At 47.2% G+C, this 19,928-nt stretch overlaps 1 protein-coding gene across 1 annotated transcript in view; it reads right to left on the bottom strand.

Moving 5' to 3' along the window:
* Window positions 1-19,928, bottom strand: part of LOC119431669 (aminopeptidase NAALADL1-like) — a 46,057-nt gene that overhangs the window by 6,153 nt on the left and 19,976 nt on the right. Inside the window, exons 5-10 of the mRNA XM_037699148.2 lie at window positions 19,790-19,817; window positions 18,700-18,822; window positions 17,241-17,363; window positions 10,201-10,381; window positions 8,497-8,584; window positions 6,017-6,097 (exon numbers count right to left, since the gene is read on the bottom strand). Coding sequence (XP_037555076.2) covers window positions 6,017-6,097; window positions 8,497-8,584; window positions 10,201-10,381; window positions 17,241-17,363; window positions 18,700-18,822; window positions 19,790-19,817 — 624 coding nt within the window. The remainder of the gene's footprint in view (window positions 1-6,016; window positions 6,098-8,496; window positions 8,585-10,200; window positions 10,382-17,240; window positions 17,364-18,699; window positions 18,823-19,789; window positions 19,818-19,928) is intronic.

Here is a 19,928-nt window from a genome sequence, read left to right on the forward strand (position 1 = left end):
CGTTAATTTTACCTAGTCTGCGACTAATTCTTGCTTCGTGTGGCTACCGGCGAAGTCTCCTTCTAGACAACATTGCCGAATGCGCGCTCTGCCTAATTCAAGCACACGCGCTTCATTCTTATTGACCCTATTCCCGGGGCTCCCGTGGGCGCTGCCATGTTGAATCACGTGGTTCACGCATCTATTGCTTGCCTCAGCTGCCTCCGTGTTTACAATGCAAGCGCTTGACGCCGGTGCATCGCGCGCATGGGCGTCACGCGTTTCTTGTGTTGAACAACACAAGAAAACAGTACTGTTCTGTAGACAATGTTGTCGTCAACAAGTCAGCTAAATATTATTTTTCTGCGTACAACCGGGACCCGCAATCTGGCTTAAAGGGCCCCTAAGCCATCCAGAGGTCGAAATTTAGTTGCGGTGTTGCAGTTGTGCACGAGTCTACAACGAACACGCAGCTGCGAGAATTTTCGAAATGGTGCCGTACCGCGGAGTTACACGCGTTTGATAATCGAAAACGGCCCTCGTTCGTTTCGCTTCTTCCTTCGCTACTCTCCTCGTCCGGCTGCTCTTCCCTCCTCACCGAGTGCTTCTCAAAATGGTCACGTGACATACGTCATCGCCACGCGCTTCTCAAAACACTGCCTACTTCCGGTTTAAGGCACGTCCACGCTAGCCATGCTAGCGGCACATATACGGACGGCGAAACGGCCTCCAGTCGACGACCGCGAACCTGCGCGCCTTCGCCACCGGCAACGAAAACATCAGCTGCAGCCGGGAGTCGACGGGCTCGGCTGTGCTCGCATCGCAGCCGACGGCGCCGCTAATATCAGCGTACTTGTCTTCTTTGTGTACAATTATTGCGAAGAGCGATAACAACGATAAAAAATATTGCGGCTTGTGAGCGTCGGCATTTCATTTCAAAGCGCCGTCCGTTTTAGCTTTGAACTGAACCAGAAAGGGCCTAGCGACGATATCGGCGCCGTCTAGCGATCAGCGCGGCGAAGCTGCCGCACAAAATGAGTCCCGGTCTCATCTTCTCTACGTACGGCAAGGAAATATCGCCGTTTGCGAGCAAGAACCGCTGTCGAACGGCGGCCCGCGAATGGCAAACGGCGTGCGACGAGTTACCGTGCCGGTAACGTGGACTCAGCGCTTCTCGGCTACCCGCGGTTGCTGCGGTGCCAGCCAGTGTTATGCGAAGCTTACCGCTGTACGTAGACCCTGTGTTGCATGCACGTCTGGAAAGGCCAACACTGTTGCACTCTGTTCGTGCAGCTAATGAGACCGCTAAGCACAACTGTGTTGGAACGCGAGCGATTTGGCACTTGCGTTGCGGGCTGTAATTACCAATTCGCAAGGACGCACAAACGAGCAACACGACGAGGAAGAGCAGACAGCGCGCATACCAGCTAGCAGACTAACCGGAAGTCGTAGTTTCTTGTTCGACCAATGGACATCGTTTTCCGCAGTTGACATCACCAGATTTCCCCTGCTGACATTGTGATGACCACTGGGGTTACCGGAAAGGCGAGGGGGGAGGAGGACTGCATTGTTTTTTTTTTTTTATTTTGTGGCGCTCCCGCGGCGCGTAGCGCTGCAGCGTTTGGCATCGTTGCTCGTGACGGGCGTTCTGAACTCGATGGGCGTGTTTACTTGAAATGTTTCAAAAAATATCTGAGGTGGTTTAGGGGCCCTTTAAATATCGATCACCCTCTCTGCGGCTTTTGAGACACCTCAAATTTATACCCTGCCTATGACGTCATAGACACGTGCGACTTCCAACAGACGCCAGCCATCTGGCGGTTGTTAGTGACCGTGAGTTTTCAACACGCAAAAGCTTGCGAAATCATACCTATCCGTCCGATATCCTAATAAACAGCAGAGTGGTTGTTAACGCGTCCCAGCGATCCTGACACCGCTCCTTCGTCACTCTTGAGCATAGTTTTCAAAACCAACCTTCAAGCGCTACAATGTGCATCGCTCAAAAGTAAGCATTAAGCTTAGGCACACCTTCAATATTTCAATTCAAATACCTGTACACCTCAGAAACGTTTTTATGATTTAAGTGCGCGAACCGATTTTATGACATTGTTGCGTCATAGAGAAACGTTAAGTGGTAGTGACCCTGAAAAGAATTTAGATCCAAGACTTGGAAGTGTTTACAAGCAAGCAAGTTTTGGGAACATTCTTACTTATAGGTTTTACGCACCAAAAATACGATATGATTATGAGGCACACCGTTGTGGGGGACTCCGTAAAATTTCGACCACCTGGGGTTCTTTAACGTGCACCTAAATCTAAGTACACGGGTATGTTAGCGTTTCGCCCCCATCGAAATGCAGCCGCCATGGCTGGGATACGATCCCGCAAATATTCAAGCACGTAGTTACGAATCTGTGACCCTGCACTAAGAACAGATGTCGCAGTTCTTTATTCTTCGTTAGAGCCCTTAAAAACAGACAAATTGATACATAAACTTATAGTTAACGTAAAATTCTAACAGCATTCAATTCCACTGAATTCTCCCGGATGCTTTATTTGAATCCTTTATTTACCAATGAAAATACGGGATATTTACATGCTAAAATGATGATTAGATTATGAGGTACGCCGTAGTGGGGTACTCCTGATTAATTTTGACCACCAGGATATCATTATGCGCCCCACAAAGCATGGGAGGCGGGAGTTCTTGCATTTAGCTCCCATCGAAAGGCGGTCGCCACGGCCGGGATTTGCTACCGCGACTAAGTGCTTAGCAGAGCAAGACTATAACCGCTAAGCCACCATGGATGATGTCTTAAAATGTTTCTAATTCGCACGCAAAAACTGGCAGTATATTTCAGAGTGGCTCGTAAAACGTCAATTTGGTCAGCTTGAGAAGCTTCATTAGGCGCAATTGATAGAATTATGATAACGTTTTTCATTACATAGTTACATAGCTGTAAACATGGCAGTCCAGTTTTTTTTTTTAATTTCGCAATACTCAAGCTTATTTGAAAAAAAAAACCTTTACTACTAAAAAAACATATTTTCTTCGTACAGTCACTAACTATCAAAATTTTCTTTTAAATTACCAAATCATCAGATGCGGTGCAGTCGTTGCCGATAAAAACTACTCATTTCCCATGTACTCGTATTTACATAGCAGCCGCCGGGTTCCATTTGCAAAGGGTGCAATAGGCAGATCGCTGCTGTCATCTCGGCCCTAGCTAAGACGAAATGATGCGTTGAGGAGAAATGGGGAAGGCAATCATTATGCCCTTTACTATCTCCTGTATTGTTAAAAAGATTTAAAAGTTTATGCGGCATTATTAATTGATGCTTTTATTTCGGAAACTGTCCATGAATAACCGAGGACTTGGTTATTGTGCACGCGCAATTGTAGAACAGAAAGAAAGAGGACACATGGATCTGCCATTAAAAAAAAAAACGCTTAATCTAGCATTGGCCGCGCAACGCTTGAAACACCGCAGCTGGGCGATCGTAGCCCAGCATTTCCCGGAAGTGCGCGCGCAGTTTTCATGTTATTACTAACGATGATGATAATTTCTTTTCGCGCGTCTCGGACTTACGGCCGTCACATGGCGTTGCATAGCGCAGCTTGCAACGCCATGTGCAATGCCGGCATTGCAATGCCGACTAGAAGAGCACTGCACGGGCTCGGGCTTACTCGAAAACCCGGGCCCGGCCCGCCCGGCCCGTGGGCCGGGCCGTGCCGGGTAGAGCAGTTTTTTCACGGGCTCGGGCCGGGCTCGGGAACGGCGTGTGCTTTTTGACCCGAGCCCGGGCCGGGCTCGGGTTTTTGACGCGGGCCCGGGCCGGGCTCGGGCGAGTTATTCTCGGGTTCTCAACTCTGAAAAACATGTATTTTTCGGTCTCGGGCCGGGTTCGGGCCGGGCACGGGCCGGGCTCGGGCTTAAGGTAAAGGGGTGGCGGGCCGGGCCGGGCGGCTAACGTAGATTATTTCCGGGTCTCGCCATAAAAGTTTTGATCGGGCTCGGGCGGGCCGCCCAATGTAAAACGGGCCCGGGTCGGGCCCGGGCCGCAAAAATCGGCCCGTGCAGTGCTCTAATGCCGACAACGCGTTCCAGCAGACCCACTCCGTGAATGCGTCTCTCTCTCTCATAGCGCGCAAAGCCTCTTCTTCACCTCGCAGAGCACGAGCTTGCGAACGCACCAATTTCGGACAAAAACGACGATGTTTGAACGAAATCATATGGTTCGCACACATGCATGTTCTGCAAGCGTGGCTGTATAGCTATAGTGGTTACGATTCTCGCCTTGGGACCGTGAGTACGCGGGTTTGAATCCCTCTTCAGCAAGAAAGTTTATTTTCTTTTGTTTCATGATACGAACCAGAAATTACGGCTGGCTTAAACATCTTTGCTGTTAAAACTGTTACATTATCCCAATTCAAACCAACAATTACAATTAAGCATTTCCAATAGAAAATCTAAAGTATTTATTCATTTATAACATGCTTCAACGAAGTAGAAATAAATGAAAAGCCCGAAAAAAAATCTCTCGAGCTCCCGAATAATTTTACACAAGTAAAGGTATTCACAGAATGTTTGTCTCATTTTGTAAACCGTACGCAACACACGCTTATAGTCGTAGTAAACACGACGCCCGAGAAATTGATCGAACAGAATACGAACAAAATGTAACAGATTAAATTTTGTTCGCATTGGCCACATTTATACACCTCCCGAAGAGGAGAAAAAAAACCTTAAACTTCTAGCTTACAGAAAAAAAAATGCAGGATAAGAATACAGTTAATATAGTGAGTGAGTGAAACAACTTTATTTAGCCCAGCGGATTGAGGCCTGGGCGTAGGCCGCGCCAGGGGCGGTAGAGAGACCCTGTCTCCCAGCCGCCTCTCGAGCTCGCTGGATGGCCCATAGTTGATCTTGCAGATCTGAGCTGATCAGCGCGGCTTTGTACAGCGTCCCAAGCTGTTCTGGGGAGACTGCATATTCATCCTGAACATGTACGCAATCCCATAGAATGTGTTCTAGGGTGGCGTGTTCTGTCCTACAAAATTTGCACAAGTCATCTGGGTGATTCGGGGTAGATGCGATGTAGGTGCACCTGGTTGGGGAAGGTTCTAGTTTGAAGTCGCCTCCAGTCAACCGCCTGAGATCTGTCCAGTTTGGAGCTAGGAGGTGGGAATATGCACCTCGACTTTTAGTAGAAGCGGGTGACGTCGCAGAATCTGAACATTCTTTCCTTCTCCTTCCAGGTCTCCCCTCCCGTTCCTTCGGGGGAAGCTTTGTCGCGAGCGCGGTAAATGAGACCTCGCACGACGCGGTGGGCTTCCTCGTTGAGGTTGGGAGCGAGGGACTCACAGGAGGTGTGGGCTGGGAACCAAATGATGTATCTGTCTTCGCATTCCTCTGATGATATGAACTGTGCTTTCCCGTGGAGTATGTTAGCGGCCTCGGGTGATATTCTTCCTCGCGCATAGTTTCTGATACTGAATCTTACTTGGGATAATTGATACGAAACTAAATTTTTACGTAGGGCGCAATGAGAATGTTTGTAACATGCTTCCTGTAGGTTTACGGGGAGTCAATAAGCACTCCTAAGCCGCATATTCAACTTGCTCTTTCATAAAGAAGATTCTAGAGCCATTTTACAGCAAAAAAGAAAAACAAAACAAAACAATAACTACAACAATAAAACAAAAAAAAAAACATTATTGAAAGGCATACATTCAACGAAAGGCGTCGTATTCACTCCCGTGTGCCCTCTTAAAATAGAAGTGTCTGAAGGCATTTTAGCGAAACTTTAGCGAAAAAAAAAATTACATGGTCGTTTAGTTGCCTTCAGCTTTCTTTTAAGTTTACTTATCCATTGTAATTAAACCAGTTGCAACAGAGCGCCAATGCACAAAAATCAGAGATTTGTCACCAAAGCAACGACCACCGGCCTTGCACGTGGCACTAGAGAGACTAATTGGACAACGTTCGATTTGTCGTTACGGCAGTACGTGCTTCGGCTGACAGGAAACACCCACCTTCCTTCAGGAAACAGTGGACCCGTCTTGTAGGTGGCATTCAGGCCTCCCTTCCAACCAAGGTGCTCGCCTCCGAGTGACCTGAATTGCAATTCACAAGACGAGTTAATCACAGTGTGTTATGCCGGGAATTCATAAGCTCCTGTTCTGTATAGGACATCCACTACCGTCAAAGAACAATGCCGTTTTAAGGAGCGGAGCAAGAGAGGCGGGAAAAGGAAAACCTAAATTATTGTGAAATATTGTTGAGAACTTTGTGGCCTAATTATTTACTTTTATCCAGGTCAAGTCGTTAATCAATGTACAGGCCAAGAAATAGGCGTGGTAGATATTTTAGGCTCGACGGCGGGAGGAACACCGGAATGTCGTTTATGCTGGAAAACCAGTTGCCGTGCACCTCGAGTCTCATTACCCTCATTAATTTCACAGATTTCGAAACCACCAACACCACTATCAACAGGTGTGGTAATTCTTTTTTTTTGTAATTCTTCTGTACGTTTGTTCTGCGGTGCAGTGTTGACATGTAATTATCTGCTGCTGTGAAGTAACGCGTACGCGACGCTGCTGTAGAAACTTAATCTGCTACTGCGTGCACGGACCTTTGGCCGTTAGCATAGACGCGATCGTCCGGTAACGCGGCACCTCGTGTGTGTGGGACGCAGCTCTAAAGAATCTCTGGCTTTCTATAGCAGCATGGAGTGCCACTCAGGACATTGTGAAATTGTGCCACATCGTGAAATTTTGCGGTTGCGGCATCTTGAGCCAATCAGAAAAGCCGTAGCAGCCGCGTGGGCCAGTCAGAGCTGACAAGATGGCGTATTTCACACTATGGCGGAATTTGACAATGCCCGGAAGAGCACCCCGAGTCTTCACCATGGCTGCTAAAGGAACGGTTATTTCAGTGAAGAAAAGTGGGGACATGACACAAGCACCACTTGCTGTGCTAGAAATGTGAACCTTGGTGAACAGTCTGATCTACAGTCACAAGCCTTTTGTTTAAAGTCTAAACAGCTTTTTCTCAATTTCTCCTTTATCATCTCTCCCTGTACTGTTATCGCGTAACCCCAGCCCTTTGCCGACCTCCTCGAGAGCCACTCGAGATAGACAGTTACAGTGTGCATGACCAGCAGTAATTTTCTTTTTTGCCATATCCCTTACATACATTGTTTAAGAAACAACCACTTACTATTGCTATCATTCCTCGAAAACTAGTTAGCATATATTGCGTAACCCATAAACTTCATCGTCTTTTTTATCTTTCGCGCTCGCCGATACAGACATATACATCTATAGGTTTTCATCGCAAGTAATCATTGGGATTGCTAGTCGGCGCTTGTTTGTGCTTTCTACTATTGTCCTGTTTTATGGGGCTGCGTTTCTTTTTCTACAATCAAGTATATACTGACGATCCCAAACTAGCACTCATCTGTAGCAAAAACCGATCGTGAAATGGCTGACGAAACTTCCTCTGCTGGAGTACACATTCTGATGTTCCGCGCTCATAATGTTTTGCACGGAGTGTACTATAGAGTTGCCTGATACGCTGAAATATATAAACAGCACACAGTTGTGTTCAAAACTTGGTGCTGATTAGATAAAAAAGCCCATCGTTTTCACATCAGCTGCGTTTTCTTGTTTTGGGCACATTGAAACTGGCATAGGGTATTAGGGGATGGCGAAGAAAATCAAATGGGTCACGCGATTTAATCTCCCGGTGCCTGGCCTCCTAGCTTGTATATGCAAACAGGAGTTCCTTTCACTCCGAAAACTTAAATGAGGCTTCCTTTGATGCGAATGTGATGAGATATGCATGAAGATACCGAAACATTGGAAATCTTAGTAAGCTATCAGGTCTTGTTTGGTCAATGTGTCTGCATTAAACAGGGTGTTTCAGAATATGCGTTCAAAATTTCTTTAAATAGGGAATACGCCATGATTAAGGGACTTTCTTGGGAGTGCTGTTACAAAGCAGGCGTACATATTAAGATGACTCAAACTACTCATTATACAAGTGATTATGAAAATTATAATAAGTGACATTTTAACCGAAGCATTAGGACGGTTCATTTTAATGCAGAGCCCTAAGCTGTCATTCTAGATAGTCCTAACCGGTTTACGAAAAGCAAAAAGCTAAAGCTGCTAAAATCTGCAACATAATGAATTCCTGCCAAAGGGGCGGAAGTGTGCAGTTCCCGTGCCTTTAACCGGTGCTCAAGGGCGACGTGATCGCGTACGCCTCCTCGTCGGCCGAGTATAAAATAGTGTCCTTATTAAGTAGCGATCATGCTACTTTCTTTTTTACATGGCAGTTACAGTCACTGTAAATCTTGATCGCAAGATAGGAAACTTCATTCAAATGCGTCACTAATTCGACAGGATGCTCAAGTAAACTTGCCCGGACAGGAAGGCTAGTGATTCAGGAACCCACAAACAACTGTTCTACTAATATCCTCAATAAAGTAGATCCAGGAAGAGCTTACTTGAGGAATGCTGCAGCATCATCGTAGCCAATCACAAGCGCAGGAATCGGGGAGAGGTTGCTGGTGTCTTCCTCTCGAATAGCCTTGTCTGCAGTTTCAGATGTAGAGGCAGGTGAACAACAAAAATAAAAAGGAATGCAAGTTTTCTTAGAGAAGCGCAATTTGGTCTCAGTAACAATGACAAAATAGAGCGAACCATAATAAAACACACACACACACACACAAGGCGTCCTTCACATAGCTTGGTTGTAAGACAACCGAAGAGTGTCTCTGGAATTGTCTACGAATCTCTCAACGAGTAACTAATATTAAAAGCACCCACGAAGTTTCTACACAAAAAAGAAGAAAAAAAAAGCAAAAAAAATTACAGCGAAAAGCCTGCGAATAGTGGAGGTGTGAACACTTTTAGAGCAAATGAAACGAATAAATGAAACTGAAATCATTCTCAATGTCTATGGTCGGCCATGTAACGTGGCTTTTTCGCATTCATAGACGCATTCACACCAGATTTACTCGCTGCATACATCTACAATGCTCCAGTATATGTAAATTTTCATTTAAACTGAAAGTAAGAAATTTGGCGAATGAAGTAATAAAGCGAATGCAGGAGTACACTGACGGTAAATTATTTCGTGCAGACAGTTGCGGCTAAACATGCTGAAAAAACAATACACCATAGAGTATGAAACTAAATAAGTGGGAAAGAAGAAACCATTCTGCTGGGCCTCCACTGCACAAACCTTCTGCAGTTAAAACACGATCATAATTTCTACCGACTATATCAAGTAGACCTTTAATTCAGGTTTTTAGTTTTGAAGAACAATTCAATAAAATTTAAAGCTGTTGTTAAATCAAATATGAAGTCTACAACTCAGCAATAACAGATGTCTCACAATACTGTAACGTTCATTTATCGACAAACCTAAAGCGGAAAAAAAGATCTATGGGGGACCCAGCTCTCTGTGATATATTGCACATTTGCCCAGTAGGATTTTTTCAATACCACTGTAAACATTCACCATTTTATGTATGCGTATATGGAATACGTCCGATACAGATGCTCTAAGTGATGTAGTTTACAGAAATACGATATCTGTTTTATATGTATAGTTATGTAAAGAATTCAACTTCCTTGTATCGTTAAAATTGAATTTTCTTCCTAAATGCACCATTCATTCAAATTGGTTCGCCGGTGGTCCAATGAAAACATTTCTGAGTTTCACATGTGTTTGAATAGGGAAATTGGAATAGGACGAAAAGTTTCGGGAGTTGGTAAAGCATCATGTTTGTAATAAACGCGCAAACACACAGCCTAAACAGACGAAGGCCACCTGGCAAGCGCTAAGTCGCAAGTAAGTTTTACCCACACATAAAAAACTAATACATACATAACGACGACATCAAAACAAAATGCACACGCATACGCACGTGTCTCCACCTGTACCCTCCCTACACGAGCTAGCAAGGCGCACCAATTCCTTCAGCGAATCTCTTATCGAAGGTTGGCTAAGGCTTGTGCATGTTGTTTCGATATCACGCGTGTATTATCTTGTCATGTAGGAATAAAACTTCGTTGATATTCAGAGCTTGACACGTGGCCTTCGTCTTTAGTTGACTGTTCACACTGTTGCAATATGCAGAGAACTTGGAGTCGGCGCCCGACTAAAGCTTTCTTTGTAGGTACAGTGTGACAAGTGGACCCACCGACGGACGGGTATCCGGGAGTCTCGGGGTCACCGTAGTGGTAGAGCGAGCCCCTCTGCAGCGCCGAACCATCCACGAAAGCGGTGTCCGGGTAGACCTTGCTGGGGCCCAGTGGTGCAACGTCCTCCGGGTCGGCGTACACGAGAAGGCCGACACCGCCGTGCTTGTGGCAGTTGCGACCCTGCCACAAAGGAGAAGAACGTGGTCGTGCTTGAATGGGTAGCGCATGTTATTTCCTACAGAGCTGTCCATGATTCGCTTATATGTAAAAAAAAATATGCAGATACAACGCGCATATCCGAGTCGGTGTGAAACGAACTTTCCGTGAAGCGGTTGTTGAAATGCTACACAGCAGTTCACCTTTGTACCGTATTTCGCAGCATATGTGCGTGCCCGGAAAGTCGGGAGGCACGGAAAACTCCGATCACGTGACCCACGCGATCCACACAACCACGGAATGGCACTGACTCTGGGATTTGCCCACTTTTCTGAATGCCTTATTATGACGGCATGTTGGACTCAGTGGCGCCCCAAAAAAGAAAAAAAAACATTTAAATGCCGAATGGTATCTGTCTTTTTTTTCATCCATGTTGAGAACGACTCGTGTTGACTCCGTCTCACCCACTAACAATGAATACATGCAGAATTTAGCGGGTGTCTTATGCAATGACAGTCTGCCAATTTCTGGCGTTAAGAGGAAGCAGCGGAATTAAAAAAATTACCCTGAAAAACAAAGCGCGTTTCTTCATTTGGAACAACGAAATTAATTGTACATGCCTTTCTCTGAACACCAGAGGAGGCCATAGCACTAAAAGACAAGGACAAGACAACAGGATGAGCACTAACTTTCAATTGAATGTTTATTTCCAGAAACAACCACATTAGTAGGGGATGACACGTTTTCTTACGGCTAACTAAACAAGTGCATACAGAAGACCGGAAGATTTTGTGCATACAAAACAGAGCTCTGTTTTGCATATAAATGTACATAAAGTTATGCGAGAAGTTGTTGAAGCCACTTTGATAGCGAGGGCGGCTGATAGCTGCATCACTTCCGCTTCAGTCGCTCTGACAAGTGAATTTGTGTTTCTGGTCGCGGCTGGTTTTCATGCGCGGAGATTGAGCCTTTTCGGTGTGCGGGCCTACAAATGCGGTTGTGTCTGGAAATAAACACTAAGTTGAAAGTTAGCGTTCGCCCTGCTGTCTCGTTCTTGTCCGTGTCTTCTAACGCTATGACCCCCTCTGATGTATCGAACCAACAAGCTAAAAAAGCCATACTTTTAAATCTCTGAACACGCTTCTTTTACGGCTAACTAAACAAGTGCATACAGAAGATCGGAAGATTTTGTGTAAACAAGTCATGTCTAGTGAAACCGTGTATGCCAACATCCAAGGTACGCGAAGCCCAAAGTGCGATCCCTTCAATACGTGGTGCTGGCGTCGATGTTAGTTAACGGACGTCGTAAGGAGAAAAACAAACACACACGCACTCACGGAACCAGGCCGTCAGCCAGGAACGTCTTGCTCGTTTCATCATCTGACCTGAGCACGGTTACCGCTTGCGGACTTAGGCTTTGTTCCAATTCTTTCCATCACCGTAGACAGTCTACTTTGACGTCTATGAAGACAGCCAAGACAGATTCGAGGACAAGTAATGAAACGCGTTTCGAGCCTTTTGGAAGACACTTATGCGACGTGACGCCACCTCACGGCGACAAAAACAAAGTTGAGAAAAGCACACATTAGTTCTGTATTTTAAGTATTTTCGCCTGCGACCCCATGAAAAACATGATGTGAGTTACATTATGAATTTAGAAAAGCGTGTCTACGTTTTTGTGAACGCAGACAACCTTCCCGTCGAGTTGCTAAGCGCCCTGCTCAGTCGCCATCTTGTTTAGACAGGAAAGTAGCCTGCATCGTTCTTGACTTCGATGCTGTCTTCGTGATGCTATATGCTTTGACATCTTCGTGAGAATTGGAATGAGACTTAAGATGGCCACCGTCCACTTAGCTGTCTATTTAGCCGTCTAAAGCGGGTATTGGAACACACCCTCAGTCGCATTGAGCGCAAAGAAGCCTCTCTTTTAACAGCGGAGCTGCTTAAGCTCTTCGTTAGGCCGCGTAGTGTGAGCAATAACTGTGTGCCGATCTTGGAGGTAGTGCAGAAAGGGTCCAAGCGCAATGGCACATACCCCTGTGAACTAGCGAAGCTGCTTAAGCTTGAGGATGGTGCGCCGAGTGTACACCGCAAAACCACCGCCTCGTGATGACGTCACCATGCATTGCCTAGCAGCGCTTCGCCCCAGCTGCGCCAACTGCGCCGAGCCTCACCACAGCTGCGAGCGCCGTGACGTCATTGAGCGCGCCGCATCGCTTCGCCTCAGCTTTGCCGAGCCTAAAGCCCCTATATTTATAAAAGTAGCGCCATTCTTAGATCTTGCCGCCACCGCGCTCATCCCGGCGCTTCCTCCTCGCCCTCTCTTAGCCGCCTCCTGTCGCCCCAGCCTCCTCCGCTCCCCCATTGGCCAATCCGTGTCACGTGGAAGTTCGCGTCGCGCTTTTGTATATTTTTTTTTCTTTCCAGCGCGCTCCGACTGCCATTCTCGGGCCTGTGCGACGAAAGTGCTGTACGCACAAACGGATCAAACGTGTTAGGGACAAGAACTTCGTTGTGATGGCATGCTGCTGCGCCTTAAGTTGCCGCAACCGACAAGGCGAGAGCAAAAGGCTTTTTTTGTTTACCATCCGGCGTGCGCAAACGCTTGCTGCACACTTGATATTTGCGCCGTCTCGCATCGTCGCGTTGCTACTTCCAAAACGGCATTATTAAGACCAGTTACGGACGGACGAAGCAAAATCGCGCCTCACAAACGTCTCCGCAGGGCGCGATCGAAGTTTTCCTCGGATTTCCTCTGGTAGCGCGTTAGCTGTCGTCTGCCACGGCAGGCCCGACGCAGGCGGCGCCACTGTCGATATCGCGCCTCGATCGCGCTAGTCGCGCCGAGCGCGATAGTGGAACGGAGGAGGAGGGAAGTGGATGGCGCTACTTTTATAAATATAGGGGCTTTAGCCGAGCCATGACTTCAGCGCGCCGTGCGGAGGGGTTATCGCGGCTGCGCAGAGGCGGAGCTAAGCCGTGACGTCACTGCACCAACCCACGGGATGTATAGCACCGCGTCGACATCAAAGCCCCGCCGCCTCTGCGCCGAGCACATCGCCGCGAAGATGGGGTGGCTGAAGAAGAGCGTCACTCCCGAAGAAGAGGAAGCGCGGTGCGAAAGCCGCCGCACCGCTACTCGAGAGCGAGTGAGAAGACTTCGGTGCGACGAGTATCACGCCGCCAATGTGGCGGGGAAACCTCGGTGCTTCGCAGAAGATCACGCGAAACCAAGCAAGAGCGTTTGAGCGTCCAGAAGCGTCCAGATACTTTAATGACCGAGTGTTCATTGCTCCTTGGGCTGTCGATGATTCCGGGCTGATGTTGGGCAAAATGTGGTCGAGTCTCGAAGCATAACCTCGCAAAAACTTGGCCGAACCCAGATAAAGCTAGGTGGGGTCGCCAGCTTCACTGTTTGCCCAGTCTTCGCACCACTAGTGTGAAGCTGCCCCTAATTTTTTTGGGCTATGCATCAACGCGTTTTCTGTTAGTTAGAGCGCTTTCTTAATTGATATTTGCAATATATTCAGGTCTCTTAAACTTGAACCGCAGATGAGGCTTCGAATGACAGCTGCCGCTCCGTTCGCAAAGGGTTATCACAAATGCAAGAATTGACCAAGTTGACGTCTCGTCGATTTGTTTTATCGTTAATATCTAAATGAAATCGTGAGGGAAACTGCAATAAAAAATCTCGGTGTTGTAAGTGACAGCCGAAGACTCTGCGTTCTTACACAATCGTAGAAATTTTTCGTTTCATTTGATGTGCGCCAGGCCGCCTAAGGATGTCGCCGCAAACCAACTGGCTATCATTCTTCGATTCCTCACCATAACTCACCCACGAAGCCACCATGGAGCATAAAGGAGAAAAAAATTCAGAGCCCTTCCACAATTGTGAAGATGAAAGTCAGCGAGGCTGGGACTTTGGTGGGTCTGCTATAGTGAATATTGCTATAGTGAATATAGCAATGTTCAATGATATATATTATCATTATTGACTATATTGAGCGTCTTCGGCATGGCCAAGTAGTGCGTTTGCCGCGCCAAGTTCGCCCCATCGTCATAGACTAGAGTATGAGCCACAGCGCTCATAGCCGCGGCACACTGCCCGGCATAGTCAGGATCCTGGAAGATGTGGTTAAACGAGCGTCCGTCCCATAGCGAGTCCAAAGGGCAACTGCTGATAACAGCGCTAGTACGATCTCTATATCACGAGACAAAGGGGCACTACGATTGGTCGGACACCGATCGTTACACTTGTGAAAGGCATCGGCGGTGGCGAGGGGTATGACAATGGGCCATCCATCATATGGCTTAGTAAAACTTTCTGCTGGGCGAGTTGGTTCATACTTGCAAAGGAGATGGTTATGCGCAAAAAACAAAAAAACACGGACACAGAAGTAGACGGGGACGAGCGCAAACTTTCAACTGACTTTATTTTTTCCTGCGTTGTCAATATATACTCTGAGCGACGTAGGTACAACAACGGTGATCACATGACACGCTTACAACGTCCCGCGCAAGAACATCATCTCAGTTTCTTTTAAAGAAATTGAAGTATCACTTATACAGCCATCTCCTTTTGACGAAATATGAAAGGCTTCCAACAGTTCACGGGCAGTAGTATCACGGCTTTTGCCCAAAATTTTGATGCCTCGGAAATTTGGTACACACATGCAATGCCGGACGTGCGCAGGCAAATGCGCATTCTCATTATTTTTAATCGACAGCTCATGTTCCCTTGCACGAACGTTAACACACCGCTATGCTATGCAGGATAGTTTTAATGTCCAGGTTCGGCGTGTGTTGGATGCCGGTTACCCTTGCACGATAGTTACGGCAGTTGCAGAGGTTCTTCTGCGAGAGTCGAAAGCAGCCCGCGCAGGTGCAGAAACTGGGCTGCAGTGCTGGAGCCGTCCTGAAGTGTTGCCCTACATACATCGCACCTCTCATAATTTGAAGAAGGTTGCGAGTAGGCACGCTGTGCCAATTGTTTTTTCAGCCCCGCGTAAGCTCGCTGGGCTCTGCCCCAGGATTTGTGCGACTAACAAGAAGAATCCTGGAGGATGCGGCAAAAAGCACGAGCCGCCCTACGTAAAATGCGTGGTTGGCGTTGTTTACGAAATTCCACTATCATGTGGAAAGACGTACGTAGGGCAAACTGGGCGGTGTGTTAACGTTCGTGCAAGGGAACATGAGCTGTCGATTAAAAATAATGAGAATGCGCATTTGCCTGCGCACGTCCGGCATTGCATGTGTGTACCAAATTTCCGAGGCATCAAAATTTTGGGCAAAAGCCGTGATACTACTGCCCGTGAACTGTTGGAAGCCTTTCATATTTCGTCAAAAGGAGATGGCTGTATAAGTGATACTTCAATTTCTTTAAAAGAAACTGAGATGATGTTCTTGCGCGGCACGTTGTAAGCGTGTCATGTGATCACCGTTGTTGTACATACGTCGCTCAGAGTATATATTGACAACGCAGGAAAAAATAAAGTCAGTTGAAAGTTTGCGCTCGTCCCCGTCTACTTCTGTGTCCGTGTTTTTTTGTTTTTTGCGCATAACCATCTCCTTTGCATCCATCATATGTTTTGACACCTGTTCTAAGGCACAGCTTGCGGGAAACCGCCACGCAAATGAAGCCTAAATTGTTCTAGGAGTCGCTTTGATGTCGTTGTACGTGTCTTTGGATGTCGTGCCGAACACGTGCTCGGCAAGGCCTCCAACGGCACGAGCGCAAACCGATGAGCACCCACGAGCCAGCTGCGGAAGGAGACAATGACGCTCGAGCCAACGGTGATGATGATAGTTTTATTTCTTGCCGGCGGCTCTGTCTGTTGTCCCGCGTCCCACATCCCCACAGTGCATGCGCGTCCCCTCCCCCTCTCTATCCTCTCCTATGCTCCCCCTTTCTCTCCTCTAGGAACCCTGTAGGGAGTGGCGCCCGCGTCCCACACCCCCGCAGCGCATGCGTGTCCCCTCGTCCTCTCTCTCCTCTCCTACGCTCCAACCCTTTCTCTCCTCTAGGAATACTCTACGAAGTGGCACGTACGTGCACTCATCCGCACGTACACTCATCCGCAGACTCAACCGGAGATTTCACCCGTCGTGTGACTTCAGATTAAAAGGGCATAGGCGCTATAACTGTAGGACCCAGTGTGCCTGGCTATGAATTGCAGGTTGCTGCAGGGGCAAGATTTCGAGTCTAAGTGGTTGTGGTTAGGGAAGTTTTGTTTTACAGCGAAGCTGTTAGCCTCTAATTGGTCGGGACTTTTCGTTCCCGCATGCGCACGCTCACGCAAAAATGTGAGCCGATACCGGAGACAGTGTGAAGAAGCGGAAGTGCACAGTTGCTGTTTCTCCAAGAGGCATCACATTACGTCACCATTTGACTAACTTGACGATGACGTCATTGCGTGACGTCACGTTTGATGTGTTGACGTCATCACATGACTTATCAGGGGATATCGTGACGTGCCGATACCGTTATCACTAAACCTAACGATTGATGTGAGTGTGATCACGTGAACTTTCGGGTGATGACGTCATCACGCGACATTTGAGGTTATAACGCAAACACGTTTTGTCACCATGTCAAACGTGATGTCCCCACTTGGTCACAGGGATTTTTGTGCGACCGGATACTGACGCTGGATTTTCGCTTTATGACCCATATAATAATTTCGTATTTATAATGAATACCGCCTTCAGCAGTTGTAGTGGCGGTTTTCCATGACTTCCACTTTCACATGGCCGGGATAACGAGTCGTTTTTCCTGCCCTATTGTGGTGGTGAAGTTAGAGTTGCGGATGTGGCCTTAAGACAAAGTAATAGGAAGGACGATCACTGCATCCCAATATTTTGGAGCTTAGGAAATAGGCATCACCTTGTCGACGGGATGTGCGCCTCCAAAGCGGGCGAGGCAGATGCGTCCCTTGACCACGACGCCATTCCCTTCGAGCTGATCCATGTCTTTTCGCCGGCCGTAGTTGACGAACACCATGTCGGCCTGCGCGAATATGTATGCGTCAGTAAATCGTTCAAAGCCCACGTAAGTAAATAAACCATTGCACCCTCAACTTTTGGTTTTGGCGCTGGAATGATGTGCTGTGGAGGGAGATGACTAGGTCAATAAAGCGTCCTTCTGAATAAGCAGTGCTTGACTGTAAGGCTGCCGGCTAGTCGCAGTGCGAGGAACATAAGCAGCGTTGGCCAGCGCAACATGGAAGTGCACCCAAGGCGCAGACCTGGAAGGATGTTGTCTCGAATACGTGTTTGACGCCACACAAAGTAGACTCACTTTTGAGCACCCCGTTCCAGCGCCCTAGCCAAGCGCACGGGGACGGCAGAACTTACCCCCTTATTCAGAAATGCAACTTCACTTCAAGTCCGTGCTTGACTTGAATTAAGTGACGCCTATTGTGAACATGCCGAAGCAAACGCAAAGAACGTCCAGGGCATGTTCACAATAGGCGTCACTTAATTCAAGTCAAGCACGGACTTGAAGCGAAGTTACATTTCTGAATACGGGGGTTAGAAGATTCATTTTGTGCTATATAGTCAGAAGCCAAGTGGACAAGCACGGCCACCGGCGCATCGTGCAGTCTCGGGGCGAAGGCGCAATCAAAATGATTGGCGAATAGCCCGACGCCTCGTCTGCTATGGTTCATCCCCTTCGCCAAGTGTTGGTATCAAGATCGCTCGCACTCGCACCTCTGAGTTATCAACGCTGCATGCAGGCACACAAACTTTCGGAGCAACCGCAGCTGACGACGCGCCGGACGCTCCGCATATCGCTTTGGGCAGGCATGCTACAGGCCCCTGTGTTCCCGCCTAGCACTGGCCGCGCCTGCACAAGAGTTATAACCGTGCACAAATACAACGAGCGCCACATGTGGTTGCTAATTGGACCAGTCGCATCTTGGACGAATAGGTTGAGGGAAAGGGAAACTTCATAACGGCAGCAGGAGCAAAATTTCCTAACAGCTCTCAAGACGTGTTATCATTGTATATGATCCATTACGGCTATCATGCGGGTATTAAAAACCAAGTGCAATATGAGCGATTTTACTTCTCTTACCTTGGTTGTTGAGGTGGCATACTGCCAAAATTCAGTACAAACTCGCCTCTGCTGGCACCGTGAAGAGTTCTAAGTTTGCTGCAAGTGTTCTCTGTTAACTCCAAATCCTGTATGCGCGGCATTTCCCGTCGGCCACGGGCTTACCTTCAGCTACCATAGCATAAATGAATGCAACTACGCAGAAAGCCCGGTGCACATTCCCTATACAAAACAGCAACCGCACCGCAACTTACAAGAGGAAGCGGAAATTTTTTTTCAGGCGAACCTCGACTGAGCCGTTCGGGGAGAAGGCCAGGTAGCCGGTCACCACATTCATCTTTCCGCCTTTCTTCTTTTCCTTGAATTTGGCCTCGTGAAGAACTGTGCCGTCGGCTTCTAATAGTTGCACCTGGAGTAAGATAAAGTATTCCAGTTCAACAGCCGCTTGCGATAATAAACGCAGCATCTGTGCATTGTTCCAATAATTCTACGTGATGCGTTAATTTCAATCTAAACTGCACATATGGTTTCTTTAGCTCTTGCGACTGAACATGACACGTTATAATGCTCGACGTAAGTGTGAAGTCACATTAGACTCTTGAGTGCAAGTTATAGGCATTCTCGTGTGCGAAAATGTATATCTTGGATAGATGGATAAGGCTAGAGCAGTGTTACAAGGTACTGCAGTGTGATCTAGCTCGAGCACCTATCCTTCGCTGCCTCAAGTCACGGCTGGCGATACTGGCGCATTGCTTCGCCTATTTTTCCTACAGAAACCTATATTCGCTCATATTATTCCAACAAAGAAACCCACATCCCTGAGTACACGTAATTACTACACGCTCCATAACAGCATTTATGGTTTCAGGTACTTGTGGCATTTTCGCGCTTCTTCAGTGATTTTTGCTGCCTAAAACAACAGTTACTATTGAATGCCTGTTCTGTCCTAGCTTAGAGCGATGCTCTTCGACTGCGAGGGTCCACCCCTTCACTAACGTTTGCCCCGGTGAGAAGTGTAGGAACCTCAACTATGCACTTGAGCATGTGATAACGCACCAGCCCTCTGTAAAGAAATTTCGTCTACTGAAGAATTCAAGACTCATCGTGCATAGTATTTGGAGCAGGAAGTCCCAGGACACAGAATCGTTCTGCTTCTGTGTTGCAGTAAGTGTGCTTTCCTTAACTATCATAAGAACATAGCGTTATAATTGAGCGGCTTTCGTTTCGCTATATATTTGTCAAGGAGTTTCGCACAACGTCAGGGGATTGGTATTTTGCAGGCACACTGACACCGAGCTCGACAAAGGCAAATATGAATAGAAAAATTGAGAGAGAAGGGAAAATAAAGTTGGTTGTAGGATGAAATGAATGCTCACTTTGTTAGGCTTGCTCGTGTCAGGGTACCTGGTGGCAGAGAGAAAAACACAATAAAAAAGAATTATAATAAATTTACGCGAGAGATATCTGTTTGCATATCGAGATTCACGAATCTCTACATTACTTTTATTTCTGCTT

Source organism: Dermacentor silvarum, chromosome 10 (assembly GCF_013339745.2).
Source record: "Dermacentor silvarum isolate Dsil-2018 chromosome 10, BIME_Dsil_1.4, whole genome shotgun sequence".
NCBI classification, from domain to species: Eukaryota; Metazoa; Arthropoda; class Arachnida; order Ixodida; family Ixodidae; genus Dermacentor; species Dermacentor silvarum.